Here is a 12,037-nt window from a genome sequence, read left to right as displayed (position 1 = left end):
CTTCATTACACTACACTAAACAACACTACACTACATTACACTACACTACACTATACTACACTACATTACACTACATTACACTAAACACGATATATTACACTACACAACACTATACTACACTACACTACATTACACTAAACATGATATACTACACTACACAACACTATACTACACTACACTATACTACACTATACTACACAACACTATACTACACTACACTACATTACACTAAACACGATATACTACACTACACAACACAACACTATACTACACTACACTATACTACACTACACTATACTACACAACTCTATACTACACTACACTACATTACACTAAACACAATATACTACACTACACTACACTATACTACACTACACTACACTATACTACACTACACTATACTACACAACTCTATACTACACTACACTACATTACACTAAACACAATATTACTACACTACACTACACTACACTATACTACACTACACTATACTACACAACACTATACTACACTACACTACATTACACTAAACACGATATACTACACTACACAACACTATACTACACTACACTACTACACTACATTAAACAACACTACACTACATTACACTAAACACGATATACTACACTACACAACACTATACTACACTACACTACACTACATTACACTACACTAAACAACACTACACTACACTACATTACACTACACAACACTATACTACACTATACTACACTACATTACACTACATTACACTAAACACGATATACTACACTACACAACACTACACTAAAACTACATTACACTACACTACACTACAATACACAACACTATACTACATTACACTATACTACACAATACTATACTATACTACATTACACTATACTACACTACAATACACAACACTATACTACATTACACTATAATACACTACACTACAATACACAACACTATACTACATTACACTATAATACACTACAATACACAACACTATACTACATTACACTATACTACACTACAATACACAACACTATACTACATTACACTATACTACACAACACTACAATACACAACACTATACTACATTACACTATAATACACTACACAACACAACACTATACTATACTACATTACACTATACTACACTACACAACACTATACTATACTATACTATACTACATTACACTATACTACACTACACTACACTACACAACACTACACTATACTACACTACACAACACTATACTATACTATACTATACTACATTACACTATACTACACAACACTACAATACACAACACTATACTACATTACACTATAATACACTACACTATACTATACTACACTACACTACACAACAATATACTATACTATACTACATTACACTATACTACACTACACAACACAACACTATACTATACTATACTATACTACATTACACTACACTACACTACACAACACTATACTATACTATACTACATTACACTATACTACACTACACAACACTATACTATACTATACTACATTACACTATACTAGACTACACACCACTATACTACATTACACTATAATACACTACACTATACAATACTATACTACATTACACTATACTACACAACACTATACTACACTATACTATACTATACTATACTATACTACATTACACTATAATACACTACACTATACTATACTATACTACATCACACTATAATACACTATACTATACTATACTACATTACACTATAATACACTATACTATACTACATTACACTATATTACACAACACTATACTACACTACACAACACTATACTATACTACACTACACAACACTATACTACACTACATTACACTAAACACGATATACTACACTACACTATACTATACTATACTATACTACATTACACTATACTACACTACACTACACAACACTATACTACACTACATTACACTAAACACGATATACTACACTACACTACATTACACTACACTAAACAACACTACACTACATTACACTAAACACGATATACTACACTAAACAACACTACACTACATTACACTACACTACACTACATTATACTACACTTCATTACACTACACTAAACAACACTACACTACATTACACTACACTACACAACACTATACTACACTACATTACACTACATTACACTAAACACGATATATTACACTACACAACACTATACTACACTACACTATACTACACTACACTATACTACACTATACTACACAACACTATACTACACTACACTACACTACATTACACTAAACACGATATACTACACTACACAACACTATACTACACTACACTATACTACACTACACTATACTACACAACACTATACTACACTACACTACATTACACTAAACACGATATACTACACTACACAACACTATAATACACTACACTATACTACACTACACTACACTATACTACACTACACTATACTACACAACACTATACTACACTACATTACACTAAACACGATATACTACACTACACAACACTATACTACACTACACTACTACACTACATTAAACAACACTACACCACATTACACTAAACACGATATACTACACTGCACTACATTACACTAAACTAAACAACACTACACTACACTACATTACACTACACAACACTATACTACACTACATTACACTACATTACACTAAACACGATATACTACACTACACAACACTACACTAAAACTACATTACACCACACTACACTACACTATACTACAGTACATTACACTAAACATGATATACTATACTACACAACACTATACTACATTACACTACACTAAACAACACTACACTACATTACACTACACTACACAACACGATACTACACTACATTACACTAAACACGATATACTACACTACACAACACTATACTACACTACACTACATTACACTAAACACGATATACTACACTACACAACACTATACTACACTACACTATACTACACAACACTACACTATACTATACTACACTACACTACCCTATACTATACTATACTATACTACACTACACTATGCTACACAACACTACACTATACTATACTGTAGTACACTACACTACACTTTAATATACTATACTATACTACACAACATTACACTACACTATTCTATATTATACTATACTGTAGTATACTATACTATACTGTACAATACTATATCATAATACACTATACTATGCTATATAATGCTTTACTATACTATGCTACACTATACTGCACTATGTTATACTATAATATACTATGATGTTCTATAACATAATATAATAAAATAAATACAATAATATATTATAATATAATATAACATAATATTATATAATATAGCATAACATAATATAATATGCTATAATGTAATGAGGTGTAATGAACTGTTGCAGGGTTCTGGACCTGCAGACTGCAGTCATCTTCCTCCTGAACAAAGAAGAAAGAAACTTCAAACCAGAATCAACAACATCAACCTGGAGATCCAGAGAGAGAGAGAGCAGAGGTACACACTGAACACACACTGAACACACACTGAGGGCAGAGGTACATACTGAACACATACACAGCCATTTTTTATGGAGTGGTCTGCTGGGTAAGGAGAGTAAGGAGTGGTCTGCTGGGTAAGGAGAGTAAGGACTGGTCTGCTGGGTAAGGAGAGTAAGGAGTGGTCTGCTGGGGTAAGGAGAGTAAGGACTGGTCTGCTGGGTAAGGAGAGTAAGGAGTGGTCTGCTGGGTAAGGAGAGGAAGGAGTGGTCTGTCGGGGTAAGGAGAGTAAGGAGTGGTCTACTGGGTAAGGAGAGGAAGGAGTGGTCTGTCGGGGTAAGGAGAGTAAGGAGTGGTCTGCTGGGTAAGGAGAGGAAGGAGTGGTCTGTCGGGGTAAGGAGAGTAAGGAGTGGTCTGCTGGGGTAAGGAGAGGAAGGAGTGGTCTGCTGGGTAAGGAGAGGAAGGAGTGGTCTGCTGGGGTAAGGAGAGGAAGGAGTGGTCTGTCGGGGTAAGGAGAGTAAGGAGTGGTCTGCTGGGTAAGGAGAGGAAGGAGTGGTCTGTCGGGGTAAGGAGAGTAAGGAGTGGTCTGCTGGGTAAGGAGAGGAAGGAGTGGTCTGTCGGGGTAAGGAGAGTAAGGAGTGGTCTGCTGGGTAAGGAGAGGAAGGAGTGGTCTGTCGGGGTAAGGAGAGTAAGGAGTGGTCTGCTGGGGTAAGGAGAGGAAGGAGTGGTCTGCTGGGTAAGGAGAGGAAGGAGTGGTCTGCTGGTTTGCTGGGGTAAGGAGAGTAAGGAGTTGTCTGTTGGGGTAAGGAGAGTAAGGAGTGGTCTGCTGGTCTCCTGGGGTAAGGAGAGTAAGGAGTGGTCTGTTGGGGTAAGGAGAGTAAGGAGTGGTCTGTTGGGGTATGGAGAGTAAGGAGTGGTCTGCTGGTCTGCTGGGGTAAGGAGAGTAAGGAATGGTCTGTTGGGGTAAGGAGGGGAAGGAGTGGTCTGCTGGGGTAAGGAGAGGAAGGAGTGGTCTGTTGGGGTAAGGAGAGTAAGGAGTGGTCTGCTGGGTAAGGAGAGGAAGGAGTGGTCTGTTGGGGTAAGGAGAGGGAGGAGTGGTCTGCTGGGGTAAGGAGAGGAACGAATGGTCTGCTGTTCTGCTGGGTAAGGAGACTAAGGAGTGGTCTGCTGGGGTAAGGAGAGGATGGAGGGGTCTGCCGGGTAAGGAGAGGAAGGAGGGGTCTGCTGGTGTAAGGAGAGGAAGGAGTGGTCTGCTAGGTAAGGAGAGCAAGGACTGGTCTGCTTGGGTAAGGAGAGGAAGGAGTGGTCTGTTGGGGTAAGGAGAGGAAGGAGTGGTCTGCTGGGTAAGGAGAGGAAGGAGGGGTCTGCTGGTGTAAGGAGAGGAAGGAGTGGTCTGCTGGGTAAGGAGATCAAGGACTGGTCTGCTTGGGTAAGGAGAGGAAGGAGTGGTCTGTTGGGGTAAGGAGAGCAAGGACTGGTCTGCTGGGGTAAGGAGAGGAAGGAGTGGTCTGCTGGGTAATGAGGGGAAGGAGTGGTCTGTTGGGGTAAGGAGAGGAAGGAGTGGTCTGCTGGGTAAGGAGAGCAAGGAGTGGTCTGCTGGGGTAAGGAGAGGAAGGAGTGGTCTGCTGGGTAAGGAGAGCAAGGAGTGGTCTGCTGGGTAAGGAGAGGAAGGAGTGGTCTGCTGCGGCAGCAACATCTCGGCTGGGACAGGAGTAGACTTGATACAGTGATTAGGAAGGCCAGCTCTGTCCAGGGATGCCCCCTGGATCCAGTGGAGGTGGTGGGAGAGAGGAGGATGATGGCTATTTTTGTATAGTATTTTAATGGTTGTAGTATTTTTATAGTATTTCAATTAGAGTAGTATTCTGTATAGTATTTTAATGGTAGTATTTGTATCACTGTGTGTTTCAGAGACGCTCTGCTGAAAATGAGGGAAGTTTATGAACGAAGTCCTCAGATGGGCGACGCCGGCAGTCTGGAGCCTCGACTGGATGAAGTGAAGCAGAGTCTGCAGAGACTGGAGGACGAGCTGAGGAGGAACCAGGTATATATACTGCAAATACTACATGTATACACATAGTTCACAAACACACACACACACACACACAAACACAGTACTGGAGAACGTGACCTGGCAGCCATAAGAAGCTCCGCCCAGCGGCTGCAGTAAACTTCCTGTTTACATCTCAAAAGTGAAACCTGAGGAGAGAAATCGTCTTTCTGGATTCATAATATGTATAAATATATATATACTGTATACAGTATATATACAGTATATATATATATATACACACATATAATTCTGATCAGCACGGCCTAGTTTCACCGTTTGATCAGAGGTCACGAGGTCACGAGCCGTCATTGACAGCTGCTTTAGAGACTCCTCGACTCTGATTGGTTGTTTTTCTGCGGGCGCTGTGGAATCTGTCTCGTCTGCTGCTGTCAGGATATGACGACAGTTACAGTACATATTATATTTTATTAAAGTTACCAACCCTAGTTTTAATGTCTGTCAATGAGTATTGGTATGAGTAATGGTATGTATGTCTGGTCTAATGTATGTTAATGGTATGTTTATGTGGTTTAATGTATGTTAATGGTATGTATGTCTGGTCTAATGCATGTTAAGGGTATGTATATCTGGTTTAATGTATGTTAAGGGTATGTATATCTGGTTTAATGTATGTTAATGGTATGTATATATGGTTTAATGTATGTTAAGGGTATGTATATCTGGTTTAATGTATGTTAATGGTATGTATATATGGTTTAATGTATGTTAAGGGTATGTATATCTGGTTTAATGTATGTTAATGGTATGTATATATGGTTTAATGTATGTTAAGGGTATGTATATCTGGTTCAATATATGTTAAGGGTATGTATATCTGGTTTAATGTATGTTAATGGTATGTATATATGGTTTAATGTATGTTAAGTGTATGTATATCTGGTTTAATGTATGTTAATGGTATGTATATATGGTTTAATGTATGTTAAGGGTATGTATATCTGGTTTAATGTATGTTAATGGTATGTATATATGGTTTAATGTATGTTAATGGTATGTGTGGTCGAATGTATGTTAATGAGTATGTATATGTGATTTAATGTATGATAATGGTATGTATATCTGGTTTAAGGTATGTTAATGGTATGTATGTGGGGTCTAATGTATGTTAATTGTATGTATTTGTGGTCTAATGTATGTTAATGAGTATGTATGTGTGGTTTAATGTTTGTTAATGGTATGTATGTCTGGTTTAATGTATGTTAATGGTATGTATATGTGGTTTAATGTATGTTAATGGTATGTATATGTGGTTTAATGTATGTTAATGGTATGTATATGTGGTTTAATGTATGTTAATGGTATGTATATCTGGTTTAATGTGTGTTAATGGTACGTATGTGGGGTCTAATGTATGTTAATGGTATGTATGTAGGGTCTAATGTATGTTAATGGTATGTATGTGGGGTCTAATATATGTTAATGGTATGTATATCTGGTTTAATGTATGTTAATGGTATTTGTGGTTTCTCTAGGCGTGGTTGTCGGAGGCCGACAGCAGGCTGTCTGATCACAGCAGTAGAAGACAAAGTGGAGGTTGTGGGTTAAATTCCCAGGCGACGACGCCAGGCAGCAGCAGCCTGAAACAGCTGGACAACCGGAGTCCAGCCAGCAGAGAGAGGTGCTGATTATTGATTATTATATTATTGATTACTGATTATCGATTATTATAATATAGATGACGGCCTTGCCCTGCCCTACATGATCTATAAAATGAAGTGAATTATTGATAACAGCCTGAAATGTGACGAATCTGTTGGACTGAAAGTTTTCTATATACAGTACACTGAACATTAATAAACCTGTCTGTCTACCTGTCTGTCTGTCTACCTGTCTCTCTCTACCCATCTCTACCCGTCTCTCCCTCTACCTGTCTCTCTACCTGTCTCTACCTGTCTGTCTATCTGTCTGTCTCTCTCTACCTGTCTGTCTCTCTACCCGTCTCTCTACCCGTCTCTCTCTCTCTACCCGTCTCTCTCTCTACCTGTCTGTCTCTCTACCCGTCTCTCTCTAACCATCTCTCTGTCTATCTGTCTGTCTCTCTCTACCTGTCTGTCTCTCTACCCGTCTCTCTCTAACCATCTCTCTGTCTATCTGTCTGTCTCTCTCTACCTGTCTGTCACTCTACCCGTCTCTCTACCCGTCTCTCTCTCTCTACCCGTCTCTCTGTCTATCTGTCTGTCTCTCTCTACCTGTCTGTCTCTCTACCCGTCTCTCTCTACCCGTCTGTTTCTACCTCTCTCTCTCTACCTGTCTGTCTCTCTCTACCTGTCTCTCTCGCTCTACCTGTCTGTCTCTCTACCCGTCTCTCTCTACCCGTCTGTTTCTACCTCTCTCTCTCTACCTGTCTGTCTCTCTCTACCTGTCTCTCTCTCTCTACCCGTCTGTCTCTCTCTACCTGTCTGTCTCTCTCTACCCGTCTCTTTCTACCTATCTCTCTCTACCCGTCTGTCTCTCTCTACCTGTCTGTCTGTCCTCAGTCCTGACGGCAGCTACACTGAGGATCACAGTGCAGAGCTTCAGTTTAAGTCTCGTAGTTCGGAGTTTGACGATGACTTTGATGATGAAGAACCGTTACCGAGTATCGGCACCTGCAAGTCCCTTTACCCCTTCCAAGGTACTACTACTACTCTCAGTACCTCAGCTCACGTACAGGTACACAGTGATACTAACAGGGCTGGGCTCCACGACGACTCTCTGGATTCTATATCTGAAGCCGTGGGGGGGGTAATCTGGATGACGTCACCGCTGAATGGTTCACTCGTTCACATGGCCCGGCTGGGCCAGAGGCATGATGGGAGAAATATTCAATGGTCCGCATAACCCCGGAAGTAGACCCGAAAAATAGAACCTTCATGGCCGGCGAGCAATTCCCATTGGACTGAATAGACTCAGGGCGGGGGGGTCCCGGTGCTCCGTACCTTTAACGGGGTCAGACTCAGGGCGGGGGGGTCCAGGTGCTCCGTACCTTTAACGGGGTCAGACTCAGGGCGGGGGGGTCCAGGTGCTCCGTACCTTTAACGGGGTCAGACTCAGGGCGGGGGGGTCCAGGTGCTCAGTACCTTTAACGGGGTCAGACTCAGGGCGGGGGGGTCCCGGTGACTCGGATATGATAAATTATGACGAAAGCTTCGTCCGTAAACCTCAATAGAAGCTTTGAAAGTAAAAAAAGACATCGGGTCGCCTCCTGCCCGGAGGACTGTGTGCTGGTGTTGGTACTGACAATACCGAGCCTGTCAGACTGCTGCAGGTCCAGAATTTAACCTGAGAGGTCGGCAGCTGTAACACCTCAACATGTTTTACAGAAGCAGGGTTCTGATCTGATCCAGACTCTTCTGTACTTTAAACTGAACCAGAGTTCTCTTCTGGTTCTGTTGGGTCTGAACATGTTGTTGTTGATCTTCTCCAGGTCAGAACGAAGGGACTCTGTCGATGGTGGAGGGAGAACTACTTTCTGTGGTGGAAGAGGACAAAGGTGATGGTTGGACCAGAGTACGGAGGAACCTGGAGGAGGAGGGATACGTCCCCACCTCCTACATCAAAGTCTTCCTGGAAAGCAGTGCCAAAGGTGCCATGACCTACATATGACCTTGACGTGACCTTTTTTACGACCTACATCTGACCTTAGTTTGACTTTTAATGAGCAGAGTATGACCTCTAAATGTGACCTTTAAATGACCTCCATTTGACCTCTACATTAAAGGGCCGTCCACACTGATAACAATAACGCGCTATATAAAATAAATGTATTATTATTATTATCATTATTATTATTATTATTATTATTATTATTTATAGTTGTCGTTCTTGGTGTGGACGCCCTGAATTGACCTCTTGTTGCACAGATGTTGGTCTTTAACCTCCAGATGAATTTTGACCTTTCTTATACAACCCCCTCTCATCCTGATGACCTCTATGACCTTTGATGGTTGGTTGCTATGGTTACAGCAGAAGCCTGTCTGTGCGTATATGTGCTCTGCCTGTCTGTGTGCTGAACGCTACCCAAACTTCACACCTGTTACACACCTGGAACACACCTGTTACACACCTGGAACACACCTGGAACACACCTGTTACACACCTGGAACACACCTGGCAAACACCTGTGCACCTGTAAGGCAGGAGAATCTCATCTCAGAGCACCGAACGCCTTTATTGATTTCCTGATGGTTATTGATTTACCTGATGGTTATTGATTTTCTGATGGTTATTGATTTGCTGATGGTTATTGATTTGCTGATGGTTATTGATTTGCTGATGGTTATTGATTAATGATTTGGTCCAAGGTGACGTCTTCAAATATCTTGTTTTGTCCAGAACTGAAGGATATTCAGTTTACTGTGTTATAAAATTAATATATTCATATGTATATATAAATATATATGTAAATATTGTTAAAGATGAATATGAATAAGATCAGATTTCTGTCTGATAATCAGTTTAAATGCAAACTAATAAAACACGTCAGTTGAGCTTCAGTCCGTTACAGCAGCAAATATCAACAATAACCCCATTTTAGTATTAATATTATTATTATTATTAATAGTAGTATTATTGGTATTAAGATTAGTATTATTAGTAATATTATTATTATTGTTAGTATTAATATTAGTATTATTAATATTATTATTAATATTATTATTATTTGTATTAATATAGTTCAGCAGCAGCAGTGGTCTGACCTCCTGTCTCACTCTACCAGCTCTGACATATCTACCTGTCTGTCTCTCTGTCTCTCTGTCTGTCTCCCTGTCTGTCCACCGGCCTCTGTCTGTCTGTGTCCTGTAGGCTTTGTGCAGAGTAGTCGGCTAGTCTAGCAGTCAGTCCTCGACCTGTGAGGACGTCTCGCCACAGGAAAGAGATGTAAAGGACAGGTAACAGCCTTTCATTGGACGGTTTAACTCGGCCAATCAGATGACAGACTGCTGTCGATACATGACGGAGGAGAGGTTCTACTGGTGATTGAAATGAGAGGTCAGATATTAGACAGGTCCCAAACACAGGTCACATGTCAGATCAGATATTAGATAGGTCCCAAACACAGGTCACGTGTCAGATCAGATATTAGACAGGTCCCAAACACAGGTCACATGTCAGATCAGATATTAGACAGGTCCCAAACGCAGGTCACATGTCAGATCAGATATTAGATAGGTCCCAAACACAGGTCACGTGTCAGATCAGATATTAGATAGGTCCCAAACACAGGTCACATGTCAGATCAGATATTAGACAGGTCCCAAACGCAGGTCACATGTCAGATCAGATATTAGACAGGTCACATGTCAGATCAGATATTAGACAGGTCCCAAACGCAGGTCACATGTCAGATCAGATATTAGACAGGTCCCAAACACAGATCAGATATTAGACAGGTCCCAAACACAGGTCACATGTCAGATCAGATATTAGACAGGTCCCAAACGCAGGTCACATGTCAGATCAGATATTAGACAGGTCCCAAACGCAGGTCATGTGTCAGATCAGATATTAGACAGGTCCCAAACACAGATCAGATATTAGACAGGTCCCAAACACAGGTCACGTGTCAGATCAGATATTAGACAGGTCCCAAACGCAGGTCACGTGTCAGATCAGATATTAGACAGGTCCCAAACACAGATCAGATATTAGACAGGTCCCAAACGCAGGTCACGTGTCAGATCAGATATTAGACAGGTCCCAAACGCAGGTCACATGTCAGATCAGATATTAGACAGGTCCCAAACACAGGTCACATGTCAGATCAGATATTAGACAGGTCCCAAACACAGATCAGATATTAGACAGGTCCCAAACACAGATCAGATATTAGACAGGTCCCAAACACAGGTCACGTGTCAGATCAGATATTAGACAGGTCCCAAACACAGGTCACATGTCAGATCAGATATTAGACAGGTCCCAAACGCAGGTCACGTGTCAGATCAGATATTAGACAGGTCCCAAACACAGGTCACGTGTCAGATCAGATATTAGATAGGTCCCAAACACAGGTCAGATATCAGATCAGATATTAGACAGGTCCCAAACGCAGGTCACGTGTCAGATCAGATATTAGACAGGTCCCAAACACAGATCAGATATTAGACAGGTCCCAAACACAGGTCACGTGTCAGATCAGATATTAGACAGGTCCCAAACACAGGTCACATGTCAGATCAGATATTAGACAGGTCCCAAACGCAGGTCACATGTCAGATCAGATATTAGACAGGTCCCAAACACAGATCAGATATTAGACAGGTCCCAAACACAGGTCACGTGTCAGATCAGATATTAGACAGGTCCCAAACACAGATCAGATATTAGACAGGTCCCAAACACAGGTCACGTGTCAGATCAGATATTAGACAGGTCCCAAACGCAGGTCACATGTCAGATCAGATATTAGACAGGTCCCAAACGCAGGTCACGTGTCAGATCAGATATTAGACAGGTCCCAAACACAGGTCACGTGTCAGA

At 40.9% G+C, this 12,037-nt stretch overlaps 1 protein-coding gene across 8 annotated transcripts in view; it reads left to right on the top strand.

Moving 5' to 3' along the window:
* The window catches only part of LOC141763728 (formin-binding protein 1-like), a 42,361-nt gene that overhangs the window by 29,634 nt on the left and 690 nt on the right, over window positions 1-12,037 (top strand). For 3 of the 8 annotated variants that reach the window (XM_074628421.1, XM_074628420.1, XM_074628417.1), the window contains 7 exons: window positions 3,411-3,520; window positions 5,413-5,545; window positions 7,048-7,193; window positions 8,053-8,189; window positions 8,982-9,140; window positions 10,361-10,546; window positions 11,556-11,648. In XM_074628421.1, the coding sequence (XP_074484522.1) occupies window positions 3,411-3,520; window positions 5,413-5,545; window positions 7,048-7,193; window positions 8,053-8,189; window positions 8,982-9,140; window positions 10,361-10,389 (714 nt within the window). In that variant the 3' untranslated portion in view covers window positions 10,390-10,546; window positions 11,556-11,648. Of the gene's footprint in view, window positions 1-3,410; window positions 3,521-5,412; window positions 5,546-7,047; window positions 7,194-8,052; window positions 8,190-8,981; window positions 10,332-10,360; window positions 10,547-10,603; window positions 10,620-11,555; window positions 11,650-12,037 lie in introns of those variants that run through there. The other 5 variants (XM_074628422.1, XM_074628419.1, XM_074628418.1 and 2 more) reach the window with 5 other exon arrangements.

The sequence above is a fragment of the Sebastes fasciatus genome, unplaced genomic scaffold (assembly GCF_043250625.1).
Source record: "Sebastes fasciatus isolate fSebFas1 unplaced genomic scaffold, fSebFas1.pri Scaffold_33, whole genome shotgun sequence".
Taxonomy (NCBI): Eukaryota; Metazoa; Chordata; class Actinopteri; order Perciformes; family Sebastidae; genus Sebastes; species Sebastes fasciatus.
This window is presented reverse-complemented; position numbering and strand designations above follow the sequence as displayed.